The sequence below is a fragment of the Aplysia californica genome, unplaced genomic scaffold, assembly GCF_000002075.1.
Source record: "Aplysia californica isolate F4 #8 unplaced genomic scaffold, AplCal3.0 scaffold00091, whole genome shotgun sequence".
Classification (NCBI taxonomy): Eukaryota; Metazoa; Mollusca; class Gastropoda; order Aplysiida; family Aplysiidae; genus Aplysia; species Aplysia californica.
In genome coordinates, this window is record NW_004797361.1 from 726,258 (window position 1) to 748,765 (window position 22,508).

The window sequence follows — 22,508 nt, forward strand, 5'->3', positions numbered from 1 at the left end:
TGTACTGTGACATAAATTTATTGGAACAGTCTCAATTTAGATGATGCCAATCTGAAATAGAGAAAAAAGAAAAAACATAAATAACTGAATGCAATGATGCTATTTTATTCACTTTTGCTAAATGACATGCTATGGGTAAATTTAACATCTACCTGAGCCAAACTAAGACGAGCATTGAGAACTTCCCAAATGATTCAAGAACGCCCCTATGGAATTCAAACAAAAGACATCAGCACTATAACCCCATTAACTGGGCTAACAGCATGCCTTTACTAAACAATTTCTAGTTTGTAATATTAAAAAGTGAGAAAATGAGGGAAAAAATCCAATTAAATTAAAAGACATGAAAAAATGTGAACATATATAAACTTGATTATATTCATTACTCTTGTGCGTAGCAGTAAACTCAACAGCATTAGTGAACATGTGAGCGAGAAACAAGGAACAGCATCCTCCAAAAAAGGGAAACAATTTGAATGAGCAAGTCTGGGGGTTGGTTTTTTTTTGTTGTTGATTTTTTCACCTGTACAGTACATAACCAATGGCAAAACCATTCTTTTTTTGTACATTTCCAATCAAATGCCACATACGCAAAAACCTCTGTAGGCTGGACACTTGTAATCCGGGAAAATACTACTTTAGTACAACTTTATTGAGCAGTGCTTGATTGTGGAAGAGAAAATATGGCCATAAATATTATTTCAGCAGTAATTGTTTTGAGTGTCTTATTATTATCCCTTTTGTCTCAACACTAACAATTCTGACAGAAATCTGGACCTCCAAACTACATTCCACAATCAACCAAGTCTTTTTAGGGGGGTTCTAGACAAAACTTATTCAAATAGCAACAGCAGTAGACATCTAACAAAGTAAGTTTTCTTCAGTTTCATTATTTCATTTCTAATGCACAAGTGAAAAATAATGTGAGCTCAAATCATGGTCCTGATTTGAGCTTTCTTTATCTGAAAGTAAATCAGAGATGCCAACCACAGAAGACCGAAATGAGTAATGGGAAATATGAAAATGTGTATTTTCAGGGGAAAATGTTTATCCGCCACGACCGACCGACCAACTAGTAAAATGTTAAGGGTGTCCAGCAATATTTCCTGAAAAAAAAATTCCCAGCTCACCGGCTCGAAAAAGGGAGCCCACACGCATACAACACCCTTTGGTGTTGCCATGTATCCAGTCAACAACATGTCGGTGTTCAGTGTCGTACTGGGGTCTTGTTTGACTTAAGTATTTCAGCCTATTATATTATTTTCCTCTCATTATAACTGACAGACTAAAATTATTGCTCATATTCAGAGAAGAGCAATAACTTGAATGGTTCAAGTAGACCCACGCAGTGTGAGAGTTGTAACAACTGTGGGAGGGCAAGATGCAGTGAAACTGAAAATCTGCCAGTCTTGAACAGAAAGCTACAACATACACCGTAGGTATAATTTACTATCACCCATTCAATGAAACGCGAACACTTTATCTCAATAACACAGATTTGCAAAGTATGAAGGGTCCCGATTCTGCACACGGCCTGCACCAACGTGCACTTTGCACAGAGCTCTAATCAAAATACTGAAATTTGCTTGTAAGTTTTTGCCCTCTGGTGTTGCCTTCACACCCCCCCCCCCCCCCCCCAGTGTATCTTAAAAATAATCAATAATACACTCCCCTCTCCCGTAGTCCTATACTTCGCAGCGCCGTTACTCCCACCAAAGACGGTCTTTGCTTACACAATGCCGCTATTTATGATCCGAAAGCGCGCAGGTTCAATGACCGCAGAGATGCCAACCACAGAAAACCGAAATGAGTATTGGGAAATATGAAAATGTGTATTTTCAGGGGAAAATGTGTATTCCCCACGACCGACCGACCAACTAGTAAAATGTTCAGGGTGTCCAGCAATATTTCCTGAAAAAAAATTACTAGCTCACCAGCTCGAAAAAGTGAGCACACACGTGTACAATATATACATGTATCCAGTCAACAACATGTCAGTGTTCAGTGTCGTACTGGGGTCTTGTTTGACTAAAATATTTCAGTCTATTATACCGGTAATATTTTCCTCTCATTATTACGTAAAAAATAAATCCTGCTTTGAGAGTTCGGAAGGGCCTAGAACAAAAATTTCGACTATCAAGAACCAGTCTGGGTGTCATGATTCATATTATGAACTAACAGACTCAAATTATTGCTCAAATTCAGAGAAAAGCAATAACTTGAATGGCTCAAGTAGACCCATGCACTGTGAGAGTAGTAACAACTGTGGGAGGGCAAGATGCTGTGACACTGAAAATCTGCCAGTCTTGAACAGAAAGCTACAACATACACAATACACTGTAGGTATAATTTACTATCACCAGACCTGCCACTCTATGAAACCTCAAAATCAGGATCTCAGTTGCAGGGAGAAAAAAATCGGGATTTGGTGGAAAAAAAATCGGGATCAACAGCAAATCACCTAGGTGACTGCCAAGCTGACTTAAAATTTTTCCAGGGGTGTCCATAAATTCCTTGGCCTATATGCCCTCAGTGCATCTTTGTTTGTGAGCGTGTGTGCGTGCGCACGCGTGTGTGCGTATGTGCAAGTTATTATTTTGTGTAAATCCCAAAGCATCGCGTCAAGCACTCCTAGTCCAAGTGTCTATAACCCCCCCCCCTACCAATAAGTCCCGAAATACATGAACTTAAGTTGACCCCGTCAACGGACGGTTCCCGACACGCAGAATTCACAAGGCGAAGAAATGTCACGTCACGTGAATGCGCGATTGAAACAATTTATTTACTAACGGGTCCGACTAACTGCACGTTCACACAAAACACTCGGATGAGCGACAGTCGTTCTACTTCTAGGATAACGACGGCGGCCGACCGACCAAATGTACCAACAAATTTCTTATCCCGCATGTGTTCAAACTAAAGCAACGACAACATCCGTATGTTAGTCTTGTCATCGCAGTTATAGTTAGTTGTGTAAGGGTTAGAAAGACTGTCGCTCGTCCGAGTGTTTGATGTGAACGCGCAGTTACCAGACCTCAGACAAGGCTTGTTTTGAAAGTAACAGCGGAACTACGAATATTATAGATTATTAAATGTCCCAAATTGTAACAGTTACCAGGCTATCATCGGAGAATTCTGAGTGCGGGAAAAGATCACACACAACTTGGGGCGAGTCAACTACTAAATGCGGCATCGATATTTCGGGAAATAGTGCTCTGAGTTCCAACTGACAAAAAGTTCGACGGATGCTTTCCACGATAAAGTAGAAGGCAGAGTAAGTTTTTAGAAAGATCCGGCACAACAGAAGACTGGGACAAAAAAAAAATCGGGATACACGCGATAGAAATCGGGAAAATCAGGATGCTTGTGATTTGGGGCAAAAAAATCGGGATATCCCGACTAAATCGGGACGAGCGGCAGGTCTGTATCACCCATCCAATGAAACGCGAACACATTATTTCAATAACACAGACTTGCAAAGTAAGAAGGGTCCTGATTCTGCACACGGCCTGCACCAACGTGCGCTTTGCAGAAAACCCCAATCAAAATTCTGAAATGTTCTTCCAAATATTTGTCCTCTGGTGTTGCCTTCACATCCTCCCCATAGTATCTTAAATCCCCAAAAAATAAATAATCTCCTCCCATATTCCGTAGTCCTATACTTCACAAGACCGTTACTCCCACCAAAGACGGTCTTTGCTCACACAATGCCGCATTTATTTATGACACGAATGCGCCCAGGTTCAGTGACCGGTCACGATGGCGAGCCAGACAATCTAGCAATCGGACGACGCTTGTATTTTCTTTTCTTTTTTTTTCCACAAGTGACAGCACAGCGACGAGTCCGAGCATTCATTAAATTTTATTTGCACGGCGACATTGCGTTTACAGTTTACACTGCACAACCTGCATGTCACAAATGTTGCGTTAGCAGACAACTGCTGGCAAACTACTCGGTGGTAACGAAAGCGAAAGCAGATCTTGATTTTCCCGATCGAGCCTCGGTGTCACATACGCTTCCGCCTGCTGCCATAGCTGCCTATTCGCGTGAAAGTGAAACGTACTCTCCGGACGCGGAAAAGCTGAACGAATATAATATCACGATCGCGGCAAAAATGAACTTACTGACCTTATCGGACTTGGTTTTAAAATATTCCAGTTCAGCGATACTGATACTATTTTGACAAAAGATGGGACTTGAGATAATTAGGTTTACTCGCCCAAGCTGAATCTCGCATTTTTCGCATTCCAGGATGCGTATTTTTTCGTCAAAAGTCGTATTCGCGTATTTTCGCCAAAAAATAGTACTAAAATACGTAAAATCGTACTGGTTGGCATCTCTGTGACCGGTAACGATGGCGAGCCCGACAATCTTAAAATCGGACGACGTTTGTATTTTCTTTCCTTTTTTTCTCCACAAGTGACAGCACAGAGACGAGTCCGAGTATTGATTAAATTTTATTTGCACGGCAACACAGCGTTAATACTGCACAACCTGCATGTCACAAATGTTGCATTATCAGACTACCGCTGGAAAACTTCTCGGTGGTAGCGAAAGAAAAAGTAGATCTCGATCTTTCCCTATCGAGCCTCGGTGTCACATACACTTCCGCCTGCCGCCTGTTCGCGTGAAACGTATTCTCGGACGGGGGAAAGCTGAACGAATATATAATATCACAATTGCGACAGGCAAATATAAACTTACTGACCTTATCGGACTTGGTTTTCAAATATTCCAGTTCCGCGATACAGATAGGCCTACTATTTTGACCAAAAAATGGGACTTGAGATAATTATATATAGGTAAATCTAGTATTTTTGGCATTCAAGGATGCATATTTTTTAAAGAAAAGTATTTGCGTATTTTTTCATGAAAAGTATTCACGTATTTTCAGCAACAAATCGCACTAAAATACGTAAAATCGTACTGGTTGGCATCTCTGGTAAATACACCACAAAACAGGGACATACCTTGTTGGCAACGTCCAAGGCATCATAATCGGAAGCTAGTCGTACGTATGCTTTCTTCTCACAGTCAGGTCTGCAATAAATGAAAAGCACAATAATTCAACGATTCTCAAAGCACTTGACATGAATGATGTGCATGGAAACACAACATGGAGTTAAAACAAAATGAAAGAATTACACATGATCATCAAGAGCCTGCTCCGCACTTTCATACCATGCTGTTTACTCCTCGTCCCATGAACAGTGTCGCTAGACTCTTGGTAAAGTGGTAGGCAGGCATATTCATGGTGTAGGCGCCTTGTTTTTGACCTACTACTATATGTGGTCTTCCTATGGCCTGGAAAAAATGCACATGTCTCCGAACCTGTACTGTTTCTGGAAAACTTTTCTAAAAGGACTTTGGGCTGCAGCATATCTTACCATTTAGACATACCTGGTAGGCTTACATCACGGAATTGCACAACTTTATCACATCTTAGCGTAACAGATGCAAAATGCGTCGTATCAAAGAGTTGATTTAAAGAGGCATAAATATGTACAGAATAAAATTCAAAGATATTAGCGATTGAAGGAAGTGAGGTTGCCTGCTTTCAATGTAGAAATTAGCGAGAAAATGGCCGTCAAAATCTGGTAACCCCAATAGCTAAAGAGTATTTGAAAACTGAAAAATGACATGTTTTGTGCCTTTAACACATTACACCCTGAAGGTCTGGACGGGAACCCCATTCCAGCAAGATCCTAAGCAAGGGGAAGGAACCCACCTCCCATGAATACAAGCATTTAAAAATCACATTAACAAAAAAAATACCACACAAATTCCAAATATCCTGAAAAAAATAAAAGTTAAAAAGAAAAATGTGATGCATCATGGTGAAATCAGGCGCTGGTCAAAATAACGAAATAGAAGAAAACGGCATTTTTCTTCCCTTTTGGCAACTTCTATGGAATTTTTATTTTTTGGCTCCGCACATTTTATGTCCATTTAAAAACACATAGCTGTTTGACATTTTACTGAACATTGTTGATTAAAGGTACGATAATGTAAATTAACAGTTTCCAATGACTCAAGTTTTGGAAGCCGTTCAACTTTGGCGGCCATTTTCTCTCTAATTTTACTTCTGAAACCAAGTGACCTCACCAACTTCAATTCGACATATCTCGACTTCTATTGAGGATACGTGATTAATGTTTTCACCAAAAGCAAGACAAACGAACAAGCTTTAAGATGGATACCAGTAACTCCACATGCCCAAAAATGGACGAGCGCCTGATTCCACCGCGTCGTGACACAAATGAAGATAGTTTCAGAGAAATATAACTTTATGTATGCGCAAACTATTGGAAATGTTTTAACTTTAGATCAATCTGGGTGTCCGACCCGTCACACTCACTTTCAGCCATCAGAAGAAATCTTACAAATATTTTTAATTCTGAAATCAATGTATTTTTAGAACCCACTCTGACCAGGCGTCTTTAGAAACAAAGTATCGCCTTAACAAACTCTGGAGCCGAGATTTTGTTTTACATAGATATCGCAAAATGTTTCTTCTTCTATTTGACACAGAAACTTAAATTTTCAGGTTAGTAGTTTTAGCAATAGAGCCGATCGAAGTGCGATCGTGTTTCTGACACTTTGAAGATGTCTCGACTGGTTGAAAAGCGACACAATTGAGTTTGAGAAAGGACATAACAATGGATTTGAGCAAGAACAAGCAAATGATGAATCAGACATTGATGAAAACATTTTAGCAAGAGTCTGGGGCCATTCATATTTATCAGATGCAGAATTTAGATCTAGAGGCCCAACCGCGATGTTGAGAGTGAGACTGACGGGTCGGACACCCAAAGTGAACTAAAGTTAGAAAACCTGTAACAGTTTGTGCATACATAAAGTTTTATATTTCTGAAACTACCTTCATTTCCCCTTACTTAGGATCTAGGGGTAGACTTCCCATCCAGATCCTTAGCGTATAACGAGTTAAAAGCTGTTTTCTGAAAACTTTATTTTCAGACCCCTGAGCCCTTTGAAGCACAAGTTCCCAAAAAGAAATAGAATATAATTTTTTCAAGCAAAAAGTTAACTTAAAAGATATGTTGACCCACAAACATTATTTCCCAAAGCTACATACACACTAAACTTTACAATACAAAAACCATGAACACAGTTCACACATTTATTTGAGCCTTTTTCTTGAGGAAATACAGACCCATGTTATTTACCTGATGAGAGTGTTGACTTTTGCAACCTCAATGTCGTACAGCTTCTTCACAGCCATCTTGATCATTGGCTTGTTGGCTCTCTTGTCAACGATGAATACCAGAGTGTTGTTGTCCTCAATCTTCTTCATAGCAGACTCAGTGGTGAGGGGGTACTTGATCAAGCAGTATTGGTCAAGCCTGTAACAAAAAACAAAAAGAGAACTCATCTCGTTATTGAGAAGACAAAAAACTAGACACACTTACCAAACATGTGGAAAAGTGGTCTCTACAGCTGAACACGTTCTCGAGCATTGATAACATGACATCTCCACCGGCAAATGTATGTGACCTAAAGATCCCTGTATGACCATTCCAAGTCTGTTCATTGGATCACCTGAAATAGAACAATGGCGGGCGCGCGCATCCAGTTGTTTTTCTCTGTTCCCCTGTAACATCACAATGTGGGTATTTTTTCTCGCCTCGGGGTGTTCGTGTCTCAATGGGAAAAAAATGTTTTTAATTGTACTGCAAGCTAGATCGAATTAAATTATAGTATATTTTATAGTTGGCATGGTCTAAAGTCATCAAAGAAAGCTTAGCCATTGTTTAGTCACACTACCAACATATTCTTAACACTTTGCAATCACAAGGCTCATAGAGTAAAAACTCTTGCCATCAAAGACAAAGGCATTTTGGGGAAAATCCAAAGAAACCGATTTGCGAGATGAGGCGGCAAAGTATTAAAGATCCCATGTTGTGATGCGCAAAATCGTAATATGTACACCAAAATTTCAATGACAAAACAGTAAATCTGACTGCAGAAATGATTTTTCCACCCAAAAACACATAGGGTAGCCACGTTTCTAACACTCCAATGAATTACTGAGATATCGTCGAATTTCTTACAGCATCTATTGCACGGTTCACTTTTAGGAGTATTTTCCTATGAATGTGGGTCATCCATATTTTGCTAACCTTTACAACACCATAACTTCTATTTATTTATGAATCGATTTTAACACTCGTCCGGCGGGGGCCGGGTTTACCAAGTTTATGCTGCCATACAAGCCTATTTCGGCATCTTGCCTTCATTCTGGTGCCGTGTCATTCTGGCCCCTGGCTCAGCGCATGCGCGTCGAGCACCATCTCCCGTTCGATTCGGGACCGGCATCGGATCCGCATTCACGCAGCTTAACCCTCTGTGTGTGCATCACAACTACATGACTCATACCTCCCTTCCGCGCGCATCGCGACCACCGGTCGTGATCAAATATGAGCATAGAAACTATACCGCTGACATGAGAATAGCCATTTTTTAAACTGCTGGTGACTACAGTCCACCAGCGTAATGTTTATTAGTGCCGCAGGCCGCGCATTTGGAGTTTTTTTTATCGGCAATTTTCTGGAATACAGTTCATTCAAAATGTCGGATTCATCAGCTGATTTAAACACAGATTTACCCAACACTTTTCTGGAATCAGGCGACAGTGATAAAGAGTTTGAAGGATTAGGTCCTTAAACAAAAGATTTAGATCAACGTGTGAATGATGGGGATATCATTTCGTAGATCAAGCGAGGTCTTAGGCCCAGAAGAGGACGTCGATATTCCTGCTGATCTCCAAGTAAGCTGGACAAAAAATTATGAGGATTTTGATACCAACAACAACAAAAAACAACAACATCGGACCAGACATAAGCTTTGTTCATTATTTAAGACACATTTTTCCTTCTTACTGTAATTAGAAATTATGATAAATAAGATAAGAAAGATATGAGCTTTTTTTATAACCATGTTGAAAATTAGCATTTTCTAAAACAAACCCTCCACTTAAGGGGAGTAATGGTAAAAATGGCTTAGAGCTAAGAGGGTTAAGTGTGTGCATCAGTCTGCTTGAGTTTGTGGCCTTCTTCTAGACCCGCCTGCGTTGGTTCGTAACCGAAACAGACGTCTCATTCAAAACACACCAAGCTGGTTGCTCTAGATGTTCGTCAAATGAAATTATAGAACAAATTGACTCACTTAGACATGAGCTCGAAAGGATAATCAGGAAACAAAGACTTCCATTTTTCTACACAAAATCTTTCAAATGAGCTTGATTTTGTATGAAATGATACTACCTGATAAAAAATAAGCTTGTTTGAAAGTTTTAAATACCATTGCGAAGGTAAAAAGAACAATTAGAGGGCAAAACATTTTGAAATTGACCTATATTATCCCATTTCGAACCCCAGGTCATTCATAACAACATGAGAGCTGAAAGAGGTTATTCGAATGGGCGTAACTTCTCGCAATGTCTTATCAGCTTATGAGAGGGGGTTATTCATGTGTTCGTAACACTTTATAAATAGAAAGCTATAAAAGATAGAGCGTTATTTTCATCATCGATTAACACACTCCCACGGTATTCATGGCGAAAACGCACGTTTCCAGGTGTGCTCGCTGTACATCAACAGTACACACTGAATGATCCCAGCGGTCTGCCCTGAACATCCGACATAATCGGATACTGATAAGATTCGCCTCTCAGCACAGACGCACGACAAGACTTAAAATTCAAACAGCATAAATCTTAGAATTCTTAGAAGTACCAAATATAAAGTGGCTAAAGCGAAAAATTAAATTTCCATTGGCATCGCTACGTCATGATTCTCACACCTAAGACTATCACTTTCCATTCGAAACTTATTTTTTCTTTCTCATTTCATCTCAATATCAAGATCTAGACTGACTTAGATCTGGCCGTCTTCTAGACCAGCTTAGATCTGGTCGCTAGTCTCACGATCAACACCTGGCTGAAATTAGAAGCAGCTGTTTATTTACAGCTCCAAAAACAGTGGTACAGATAAACAGACAGAGGTGCAGATTCAGAGAACTTGTGAAGTAGCAGTCTACAGACTAAGATCAAAGACTTCACATACTGGATGATGCAAGATGAAGAAATACAGCCAATATTGTCCAAGACGGTCATCATAGCCTTGGAGAAAAGTAGTTGTCTTTGGTGGATGTGTTAGTGTCATTTTCCAAACAAAAAAACAAACAAAACTTAGCTGTACACAAAGAACTCACTTGTTAGTCCTGTTCACACTCTTGCGAGGATACTTGGGATTCCTTGGGAGCTTCATTGTTTTGGGCCGTCTGAACTGAACGGAAGTTCTGACTTTGCGGCTCTTTTTGTCATGACGGCCACGGACTACGGACTTCTTAGCTCTCAGAGCCTTTTCCTTTGCCTTGACCACACCGGAGTCAGCCTTAGCAGGTGCTGCAGACTTTTCATCCTTCTTTGCCACAGTCTCTGCAATACAAGACAACATACGAGATCCAAATAATTTTTTTTAAAGGAATTGACCCATACATGAGACAGGTCTACGAGTAAAATAATACCAAGGCTTCGCGATGTTTTTCCACGAGACGCACTGGTAATGTGATAAGAATACGATGCGGTGCTCCGATGCTGTTGTTGCTTATCTCTTCTGCGCATTGTTTATCGCGCGCGGGGGATAATTTCCAGGCGTCTTTACGGCAATTTTCGCGAGCTTTATTGTCTTTGCGTTTACCGTGTTTTAATTTCAAGCATCAGCGTTCTTACTATTCTGAGCATCAACGATCTAAGCGATCTTCCATCACCAGAGCATGGCTGATGTGCTGCAGTTAGCCGCAAGTGTGAAATTTTGGTGCTTTTTTTTGTAGTTCCCATCCCCCTTATTTGAGCCTGGATCTAAACGTCTGATGCGCGGCGATTTAAGATATCAAACCTAACAACCGCAAAACATCAAATTCCCCTGAAACCCCCACCATACCAGAAAATCTTTCTTCCAAGCACAGCACCAGCTTATCCAACACATCTTTCATGTTTGTAATCATCACACTCGCACTTTCTCTCACATCTGCAGTCTTCTTTTTCATCCAGATCTTTTTTCAAACACTGCTGAGGTTTGGTTAATGTGAGTGTGTTCGCACTTGCCATGACAAAATGGACACAATGGTCAAGCTGAGCAGTGTCTGAGTAAATCTTTGATGAGATTTCAGACAAGTCTTACAGGATGTCTTTTTATACCCCCCCCCCCCCCCAAAAAACCTCTACCCATAAAAAAACCCAAAGAAGAAGAAGGAGGGAAAATAACATTTTCAGCTTTTCCCCTCTCTCTTCCACAAGTATCTTAACCCCATACTTCGCGACGTTCAGACTTTGAATGAGCTTTTGGTAACCCCAACAACCGGTGCTCACAGGATGCCATATCTTGTGACTAAGGTTCACTGACCTGCCACGGTGGCGAACCCGACAAGACGCTTGTATAACTTTCTTTTCTTTTTTTTCTCCAAAAGTGACAGCACAGGACAAATATTGATTTATTTTCATGGCGGTACATTTTTTAAAAACAAAAAACAAGGGCACGGCAAAAATTGCCGCGGTTAACCCTTTGATTCTAAGGGCATTACGGCAAATTGCCGCAGTCTATTTCAAGCCCTGAGGGAAAGCAGCCTGGAACTTCTGCCCAGGCCACGCGGGGGTAACCAGCAACGGGAGAGCAGACAAGCTGGCTGGAGACTGCCGGGAGAAGCAAAAGTGGGGGACGGAATTTGACACTGGACCCAACAACTGTCCTTACGGGAGGACTTCCGTAACGAGCGACCACTATGAGACAGAGCAAAATAGAGGGCTAGCGGTAGGGCGGGTAGATCTATGAGTAGGGGTCGGAGTAGGGTTAGGGTTAATCTAGGCCTCTTCTTTATTTTACCACAATTTAATGTTTTGCAGTTGTTAGGTTTGATATCTTAGCTTGCCGCGAATCAAACGTATATAGATCTAGATGTAGGTCAGGCTCAATCAAATAAGGGGGGTGGGAACTACCGAAAAAGCGCCCAAACGTGTACATGAGACGGGTGTATTAGTTTAGTTTAAAAAATACCGTTCCCACCCACACTCTAGGTAGATTGAAGAAGGGGATCCAAAGAGAAGGGAAACACAGCCATCTGTGCGGACCAGTGCGACGGATCTCCAACCAGATTATGATGGAGACTAGATCTAGAAATGGCAGACAGACTGTGGGATGGGTCCTGACTGAAGGCTGAAGGCGAAGGCGGAAGGGGGGGGTGAGAGCAGAGACGGACATAAAATATGACATGCCGTTAAACTTAGAAATGACGCATCTTTCTGATTGGCTGCTAATTTTAGTAATGTAATGTCATCACTTCCTGGGATACCCACATGGAACGACGTGTTTTCGGTAACATTTCGGATTTTCTAGCCTAGATCTAGATCTAGAATCTAGATCTAGATTCTAGATTAGATCTAGATCTAGATCTATTAGGCCTACCTGGACATGATGGAAGACCGCACGAAAATTGCCGTAAAGACGCAGGAGGACTAGATAATATCTAGATCTAGATATCTAAATTTAGATCTACCAACCCCCCCCCCCTCCTGCATGTTTAATCACTAATACATTTTAAAAAATAAACAACTTCAAAGTCAAAGCAACTCTACAAATTAGGCCTATAATTTATGGAACTGTTGGTCAGTCGGGAGGAGGAAAAGAGAAAGAAAAACTGTCCGGGACCGGAATCGAACCGCTCCAAAAGTCATTGCTCGACATCAAACGCAGACGTGCTATCAAATCAGCTATCAGAACTTCCGAAAAATGGTGTAGATTAAGCATAATATATACATAGACACTTCCATCTTTGGTGCCGTGCGGTTGTCTATACTTAGATGTAGTCACGTGATCGGAGGGGTATCCTGGTCTGACGTCAAACAAGATGGGCGCCTTACCTAAAAATAGTTTGCATCATTTCTACTTTTAATCGCATGTTAAAATATGGGCCATGCCGACTGCAGTGACCCCAATCCCAACACAGTGGACAAGTAAGACAAGAAGTAAGTAATTGAGGTACAGATTTAGAAATATGCTGATGATTGAGGCAAGTAATGTGAGTAAGGTCATCTGTTACTCAAGTTCAAGTTCAAATACTGAGTGGATCATGTGGCTCCTGCTTGCTCTTATCGATAATAGGGGATTCACGATAATTCAGGCTTCAAATGTGGACAATTTGTTTCAATAGCAGCTTTTTCGCTCTAACAGACAAAAGGAATACATTGAATACGTTCAAAGTATTGAGCATATAATATAATTTAGACTTCATAACGAAAACTACGTCTACAAATAAGATAATTTGGAAAAAATGCTCACTCGCTGCGGGTTTCTTTGCCTTCGGACCCATGTTGATGTTGGAAAAGACCGGAACAGGGAGCCCACATTGCAGATCACGGAGGCCGCTATTGTGAAGAGCTCAGAATGTCCAGATTTCTTTCCTCTGCACTGAGAAGAACTCCTTTACTTCGCGGATATGACAACTGGTCTTGCATGTTAGGCCCTACTGGTAAAACCCGCTGTAACAACGGTACTTCGCGGAGTAAATGTTTTCTTCCACTAGGCCTATATAGTATAGAAGGCGTTGGCTCAGAGACTTGCTTGCAGTTGCATTGCTCTTTGTCGTGTTGGTGTTACTTCAGTTGTAAATGACTACTAGATCTAGATTCTATACGTGACAACTTAATCTCAACACAGTTGCGAATGTGATGTTCCTCTTTTGTAACGAACTTTGTTAAAGACTGAGGACACTCAACAAAAATACTTTGCCGTTGCCAAACACAGTCCTCTCTTCTTGTCGAAATTAGTTCCATTGGTACTCCCAGTTCCAGCAGCTTGACAAGTTGATTTTGATTATCTTCCTGATCCTGCCGGGCTGTACTAGAATATTTCTGGACCTAGATCTAGATCTAGAATCTATCAACACCTACAAGAATCTCTACAGTTACTTTACTAGATCTAATAGGTTTCTGTCGGGGAATAGAGGGGAAGAAGTTGCCAACATCTGATCGAGTAGCAATCTTGTGTCACAGTGTCAGGAAAAGAAGAGTCATGAATCGCAAACCGATCGTACAAGTCAACGATGCTTTTCCTCAGAGAAAACGAATTGCTCACCAATCTCGAGGTAAGAATAATGTTGGTAGATCTAGATCTATATGGTTAATTACAGTACCACCATGTCCATATATATCATGAATGCTATGATAGCAGCTAGGGTATTTTTTTACTTTCCCTCCCGTCTCACACTCAGCTACCAGTTGTCTATTTTCTACTAAATATTGATGCGCTGAACACGAATATCAACTTCATTTCCGTCGCAAATTAATAGTTTTTGAAATATTTGATTGTTTTTAACCGAGATAGACATGCTTTGGACCAATGGCAATGGGGGGGGGGGGGGGGGGGGGGTTCCAGGGGGGCCTGCCCCACTGGGGTAAAAGAAAATCTGGGGGGTTACAGGGGGGCATGCCATTCTAGATTCTAACTACATATTATGACATATAAAAATTATAAACAACATGTCATATTTATAGGCCTTCGCAGTATAATCCACATATATAGATTTATATATCGACAGCCGATATATTGACATTTTGACATAGATCTAGATCGACATATTTTTCAGATTCCAAAATTTTTCCTTCAATATCTTCACTAAACAATTTCTCACGACTTTTTTTTCGACCCACTCTGCTTTATCGACATACTCCCTGGGTACCTGGCGAAGCCCACGAACATAAATGGGGGGAAAATCCACGCTAATGGTCATCACAATAGTTCTTCGTTAAGTCCACATACCCGCCAAGTAGCCTATTCAACACACCAGGCTTTAGTAGGTCATTATAGGGCCTACACACAGTGTAGTCTCCGACACAGTACAGTGCCTCAAAGTAAGACATGAGTGTCTAGGGTGCTGGGCATCACCTCTCTAACCCCACTCCTGATTGTTCACTTTCCTTCCCCATCCCATTCTTAGTCTGTCGCTGGCAAGTGCCTTGGTCTGTGACTGTGAGTCAGTGCCTTGTCTTTCCATTTTCCCCAACAAGGGACCATAAACAGGCCTCCTACAACAAAGTTTGCGCTGGTGTGTAGTGTGCGCCTCGCGCTGCTCGTCTTTGGTACTGTAACTCCAACCCCCCCCCATTTCCCTCTCTGCCTCTTGTTAGTTTCACTGTGTAGTTGTGCAAGAATCAAGGGAAGCAACCAGCTTTAAAAAGTAGTATTGCCTTTTTTACCACTGACCTCCCCTTGTTTTTCCTTTATATTTACATTTATCGACGTTTTTGCATATCGACATCAAGTGTTTCTTAAAACATGTCGATATTATAAAAGCGGATTATAATACTGTAGGCCCTAATTATTTTTATAAAGTCCCATTTTGTCTAAACTAGACTACACTCTCTGTATTTGTTGTGTGTTAGTGTTAGTTATAGCTTGCACATTAGTCTGTAAAGTAAATGTAGATATTGTCACCGTGTACATTTTTTGCGGTCTCATTGAAGCTGTTAGAACTTTTCATGCTCTTAAAGTCTTTGCAGATGACACTTCGGCTCAAGAATTAGTAATTATTTTACATATAAACGGTAAAGCGTCTTTTTTATCTCAATTCCTTTCACAGACCAGGTAAAAGGAAGCTCTTCCAAGAGTGTGGCGCAAATTCATAGTAAGGCCCCGAAGGAACTTGAAGTCTTGAAGCAGTTTGATTTGACATTAGAATTCGGACCATGCATCGGTAAGATAATAATTTCAATCTTTCACTTGTAACTGATCTGATAAAAGACGTGTGAATGGAGTTTGAATGTTTGTATTATAAACTAAATAGGTTAATACAAGAAACTGCTGATTGTGAGACTTTTGTGTATATAGGCCTCTATTCTTTGAGTGTGACATTTTTTAAACAACCTAGTTGGATTTAGAATACCGAGTCTTGGGGTATCATTTTACAGCCCCAGGCTTTACTTTATAGGACAAAAAGAATCTCATTCAGTAGGGAATGGAAAAACTTAAACCACGTCTGCCTTGACCTTGACTTTCTGCATGTTCCTTCCCATAGTTTCTACTTATGTTGTGTGTCGTAATATTAACGTGTGTCTTTATACCTGGAGTAAATAGTTCATCTGATATTTTTCCACATTTGATATCAAATGGCTTTTACTTTTTAAAAAAAAGGATTCTACCTTCCCAGTCCAGAAGACTACTTTTGCAGGCAATGAAAAAATAGTTATTAAGGCTGAGGTTATTTCAGACACTTACAAGGGATCTATGGCTTTAGACCACTTTCTCCAAAATGACAGAGCCCAAGAAAATGGAAAACTGAGAACTAAGGAAAATCTCTTTATATATTTAATCCATGTTCTAAATGAATCAGAATACTCTCTATATGCTTTGGAAAAAGATTACATGCTCTGCAGTCTAGCATGAAATGAAGTGAATTGATGTTGTTGAATTTCATGCCTTTCACTTTCATCTGGGTTTCTCATTAAACTTTGTTTGCATTTTTGTTTTCAGGCATATCCAGGATGGAAAGATGGCAAAGAGCACAGAATTTTGGACTGAACCCTCCGGTAGAGGTTAGAGACATCATCAATCAACATTCGGACGATGAAATTTACACCCAGTGGTAAGTTATCCCTCTCTTGATATGGTCTACGTTTGGCTTAAATCAAGAAGATTTTAGATTTTAAAAATTACAGCTGAATCTGCTTTAACCCTATCTGTACTTCATGTTTTACTGTCGTATACATACTTCATGGGGAACTCTGTGCCACCACTTTCCAAAGAGGAAATTTACTCGTTAATCCGATCCGTACGCTTTGCATAGCAGTCTGTCAAAATGATTTTTTGAAAAATACTGAAAGTTTCAAAGAGATCTTCGCATTAGAAGTATTTTAAAATGTGAAAAATACAACCCCGGGGAGCAAAATGACCGCGGGGCATACGGATAGGGTTAAGGGCCACCTATATTAAACAATCACTGTAAAAATGACCACTTCTCACTTCACCCCTTTTCAATGTAATAATGACACTGTGCAAGACCTCCACCTTACTAAGACAACCACTTTAAATTTCTCCTAAACAATGTGTAGCCGTCTTGGACAGTTTTCCCTGTATGTTGTATATTGCTTCTTAAGAAGTATAGGCAGATAACAGCATTTAGAGAATCTCATAACCTTGAAAGTGTTGAGTGAAAACATTTGGAATATAATATATTTAAAACTAAATATTTTTGTTTTTAAAAGGGCTTTGTTTCATCTAGCTAAATGTCAAAAAGTTCATATCACAGAGGCAATATCCTAAAGCAATGGGTTTCGATCTGTTTACAATAAAAATACATTTGTGAAGTGTGCTGACAAAACGAGTTACTTCTCAGATTCAAGCCATAAGGAAATAGATACAGTATACTTATAGGTGAAGTTTTCACAATTTATAAGTATAAAATAATAGAAGGACAGGTTATGGTTAAAGAATATGGCATCAATTGAAAATCTACAATTTTGACCTTAATGTCAATTTTTAGCCAATATCTCCATTTATGGATTGCGAGAAGTAACTCATTTTGTCAGCACGTCTCACATTTAGATTTCTTTTCATCTTTCATGTTAGCCACTCCTGTGAGTCAAATGTGTGACCCTTTAAAATTTTGTAGAGTGTAGGTCCATTTTCCTGAGGATGTAATTGTTGATAGAAACATTATAAAGTTTAACTGTTTTTTATCATTTCAAGCCCTTGTACTTGTTCTTTGGCGAATACATTTTAAAAATCAACTGAATTGATGGAAAAATATTACCACTATATTTTTTCTTTAATGATTCATACTTCAAGTTGTCTAAATGGCTCTGACTTTAACAAATTGTATTGTTCTATTTTGCAACAGCCTGTGGAATGACTATTCCTCTCTGAAGTAAGGAATGCAGAATGTTTAAAGGTCTGAGATCATCATCTGCCGTCCCAAAAGAAGTGTGCAAGTGGTCCGTAGAACGATAAAATTGGAAAACAGCGTCTTTTTTGACAGTGATGACATCCATTCTTTCACTTTGTTGATGCAACTGTCAAATTATGATCTTGTTTCATGATTTCAGCTCTTTGAATTGCTGTTTTAACTGTTTAGTGGACATCGCTGTATCTGTACTGAAAATATGAAGGCTTTTGGAGGCTATTGTTCTTAACTCTCCACTTGGGCTGGTGTTTGATTTAATCATTTAATTTCAATCCCTGTCAGATAAGATCCATTATTATATTAGTGGTGTGGATGAAACAGAAAATCTGCAAGGGGTGAACTACGAGCTTAGTTTGTCGGGGTAATGTTTTACTTTTACTGTTTAACTCATTATTTTGTTATTTATGAAAATTAGTTCTTCATCTGATTGTGTTTTTAAGTCTCTTTTGTGTCTATCATTCCACAATATGTTTGCTGAACAGATTTTCAGTATATATTTGAATGTTATCTTCACAGACGTTGCCGTGTTTTTTGCTGTAGACAATGTCTTTGCAGTTTATGTAGACCTGGGTGTATTGGGTAATGGTAGTTAACAGTTTTGCTGTTGCACACAAAAGATGTGAGTTTGATTTCACAGAGAAATGATTTCATTGAATATATCCGTCTGTCTGATGCGATGTTGCATCTCACTCAGCTAAGGATGCCCTGGATTGGCAAGGTTGAAGCAGTCTGCCTCAAGCCTGATATGAATTAAGTGGATTGCGTCATAGAACATATTTACCCTCAATTTACAATCTCAATCAGTACTACTATTAGCCCTACTATACTCCCTGCCCAATTTACTGTTTAAATGAACATCTTTTGCTTTTTTTATAAAGGTGAAGGAATGCTTGGAACTTCAGTTTATTGGTTACTTACTTGTCGTAAATTTGGTAGGCTATCACTTTGATTCAAAGCAACAATTTCTGTTTTTATTTGATAACCCGGTGAAATGCTAAGTTTTATAGCATTTTCAGTAATTTGAGCAACTGAATTCATACATCATGACCTTTAATTATGTTGTGCGATTGTAAGTTTTGATATATTGAGATTACACTGATGTTTGAAACGGTCCCTTTGAATGACTAGAAGATTTGATCAATTGTGAAAAATTACATTTTTGTCATGACAGTGATAGCAAACCATCTTGAGCTTAGCAGTATTATGACCTAATGTGCCCTTCTCTTGTGCCATTTAAAGGAGTGTTTTTGAAAGAGGTCTAAATTAGTATTTTATGTGGAACATTCTGTGATCAACTTGAAGAGATTACATTCTTTTCGGCTCTGAAATGACCTGAGACTCAGACCATTTTCTTAATATAATCATCAATATTTTGTGATTGCAGTTAAAAAAAAAAGAAGATTTTTTAACAGGTTTCCATGAATTTAATTCAATGTTTCTAAAAAGGTATAGACCTATTAGGTTCAAAGAGGAGATTTTTAAGTAACAGAAACCTGGCCTTTGGCTATTTTCCAAAAATCAGTCAGACAGAATTTTTAATAAGAAGAGAAGAAAAAAATAAAAAAAGAATAAAATAGGCTACCTGTTATTTGTTTTTAAAAATCTGTAAATAGTGCATTCTTTGTTTATTTTTAGTTTCTAGATTCTGCAATCTTAATATATATCAAATCAATCTGTTTGGACTTCTCTATTGACATTCACCCCTTGGCGCTCATATGACCGTATGCAGTTGCGAGCATCGTAAGACCTTACTAAAACTAAAGCATAATTTATCCATCTTTAATTAAAGAAGTGGTTTCTTACTGTTGGAGCACTCCTCTTCACTTTTTGTTTGCCCTCTTAAGCTTTTGCATGATTAAAATTGCCATACTCTTATTTTTTTATACACTTTGTATTAGATTATAATACATACCTGTAATTAATGCTGTTATTATGTTTGTTTGTACAAAAGCTTTACAGTAAAACGACTGTTTTTATTTTTATGCAGAATGGGATTTTTATATTTTCTCCTTATGACAGGTTTTGTTGTCAGAACTTATTTTATCTGCAAGATTGCTCATTGCTCGTCTGTGAAGACATAGTTTATTGATTATTTTGAAACCATAAAATCACTATACATGATATATATGATATATACCTTGTATTCTGTTCTAAAATACCTTTGTATAATTACTCGAAATCATTGCTTACTTTTAGGGATTTACAAAGTACTACAAGCGTTCTTCCATTCCTAAGCTAGTGTTGTCTGTAGGATAAAGTAAGTTTAACTAACTTTGCTTCATTAGGGATAGATTTAATTTGTCTGGTTTGATAGACTAGATCTACGGAGAATTATTTTGTAAAGAAAAGTACAGTCTTGCATACACTTCTCTCAGCAAACATGTACATAACGAAACACGCACACAGAGAACAGATTTCAGGTCAGGAAATTTTTCACGAATAAGTCTATTCTTTGTATTTCTATTTACTTACTAAGAGTGAAATTTGTACATGATAACACATGATAACGATTTCCATTTCCTGCCAATTTCACGATATGTGCATGCTAGATTGTAGTCTGCTTCCAATACCATGTTTTGTGGGCAATTTTTTGTTCATTGTATTACCTGTGTCAAGATTTAAAAATTACATAATATGTATTTGATTTGCAACAGTGCAATAAACATTCAAGTTTAAAATTTTTGTTCTTGTATCATACTATTTTGATAAAAGCAAATTTATATTTGCCTACAAGCTCGAATGACTGCTTATACTTAATAACTTATATGATTAAGTGTGTGTGTGAGTGTAAATGAATTTCTTCTCGTGTTGTGTCCATCTTTTGAAAAAACATTTTGCTTCTTCAAGCGCCTGTGGCTGGTGGACAGTTTGTTCAGAGTCGCCTGCTTCTACAACTTTTTTTTTCAATGTAACTCTCTGTATGTGTAGTTCTGTGGTCCGACACTGCTCTTGTCAAATCTGGCAACTCGCTGCAAAGCATAAATTGACACATTATGATAAGCTTTGCAAACATTTTGGCATTGATGTTTTCCTATCCTTAAAAAAGAAAAAAAGATATCATTTGCACTTTATGGCTTTAGAACCCCCTTCATCAGCACAATTATTAATGGTGTCTAGTAAGGCGTTAGTATAGCAGACTACCATCAGCAGAAGGCCAAAATCAAAATCAATGTTGCCACATTTTTCGAACCATCAAGTTTTTAGGAAGAAAACAGAGTAGTAGAACATAATGTGTGAATAATGCTTTTCTTTGCCCCAAAACAGCGCGCCCTCAAGCATTTTTTAATTACCCGAATGCGAGAGAAAAAAATGTTTATCGAGTACCTCGCGGTCTTTCTGCTGGGGTGTTGAAGTTAAAGTTGTGTCCGTCTCAGCCAGGGTTGGCTTTGACAGACGCAGTGGTGAAAGCCCGCCTCTGTGAACGATCTAAATTATGTGGCGTAAATAACGCCAAGACTAAAAAAAAGAAGCTCTCAGAGAAAAAAAAAAAGAATATATATACAATTACTGATAAACATTTGTTTGAGAGGCGTCAGCTCGAATCCATACATGTACATGTATTGGAGAATATTGTAACAGGCAAGTTTGATGGAAAGAGAGGCAGAGGCAGACAGAGGGAAAAGATACTGGGCAAGATGACAACATGGCTAGGAGCAGCAAGAACAACAGACACCATTACTGCAACGCAAGACAGAGTGAAGTGGAGGTCCATGATCGCTCACGCCAGTCGGCAAGGCACCGGATGATGATGATGATGATAATATATGAAAAAGTTTTCCTTCGAAAAGGGAGTGAATATGGAGACCCCGAGTGAAAAAAAGCTGCAATCGAAGAGATATTCAAAACGTCATCCCTCAGTAGTGGTTGTTTTGTTGTTGTTGTTTTTCTTGTAAGCGTTTCACGGTCCTCGCAACTGCATAAGGTCATGAATATGATCGCACGAGGCATATTTAAACATTTTCAGTGTAGTAGGAATTAATGTTTAATTTTGCCAAGTTGGCGACCAAAGTCTGCTCTTATCGATTTTGGACCACCAAGGGATCTTTAACGTGCGCAACTTGCACACGGGACTTCCGAGATTTTTCGCCCTTATCCGAGAAGGCTAGATGTTAGATCTTTCTTATCTTAAGTTCAGCGGTGTGGCTGAAAGACAGCCGTTAGACGGGACCAAGGAGTAGCTGTAGGAAGACTGCAGAAAGAGGAGCCAGATGATGGGGCAAAAAAGGGGGGAGGGGGGGGGGTAGAAAGTGGAGACGAAAGCAGACGACAGAGCATAGTTAAAGAGTAGGAAAGAAGGTGAAAGGTATAATTTTTTAAGTAAAAATTTTGTCAACGCTGTTAGGTTTCGAACCCGGGACCTATTGGATGAGAGGCGAACACCGTAACCTCTAGACCACGAGAGCCCGCGTTGTGCAGTCTGGTCAAATCTTGTGGCGCGGGAGTGAAAATGTGTTTTGTTTGCGTTCCTCGTTTTGGTGCAAGTGGCCTCACACACACACACACTCACACACACACACACACACACACACACACA

The 22,508-nt window shown here is 39.3% G+C and overlaps 2 protein-coding genes across 3 annotated transcripts; one reads left to right on the plus strand and one right to left on the minus strand.

Annotated features, from left to right (window-relative positions):
- Window positions 1–13,461, minus strand: LOC101848030 (60S ribosomal protein L23a). Its single transcript, XM_005094894.3, has 5 exons — window positions 13,357–13,461; window positions 10,235–10,460; window positions 7,189–7,365; window positions 4,972–5,041; window positions 1–51 (listed from the first exon to the last, which is right to left on the minus strand). The coding sequence occupies exons 1-5, from the start codon at window positions 13,385–13,387 to the stop codon at window positions 37–39; spliced, it is 519 nt and encodes a 172-aa protein (XP_005094951.1). The 5' UTR covers window positions 13,388–13,461; the 3' UTR covers window positions 1–36.
- On the plus strand, window positions 12,465–20,714 carry LOC101848277 (DNA polymerase delta subunit 4). 2 transcript variants are annotated; one of them, XM_035968847.1, is made up of 5 exons: window positions 12,465–12,477; window positions 13,997–14,161; window positions 15,656–15,769; window positions 16,546–16,657; window positions 17,912–20,714. In XM_035968847.1, exons 2-5 carry the CDS (start codon window positions 14,089–14,091, stop codon window positions 17,940–17,942), a joined length of 330 nt encoding a protein of 109 aa, XP_035824740.1. In that variant the 5' UTR covers window positions 12,465–12,477; window positions 13,997–14,088; the 3' UTR covers window positions 17,943–20,714. The 2 variants fall into 2 exon arrangements, with proteins under 2 accessions (XP_035824740.1, XP_005094952.1); XM_005094895.3 differs by lacking the exon at window positions 12,465–12,477 and having other exon boundaries at window positions 13,600–14,161.
- Window positions 20,715–22,508: the final 1,794 nt, after the last annotated feature.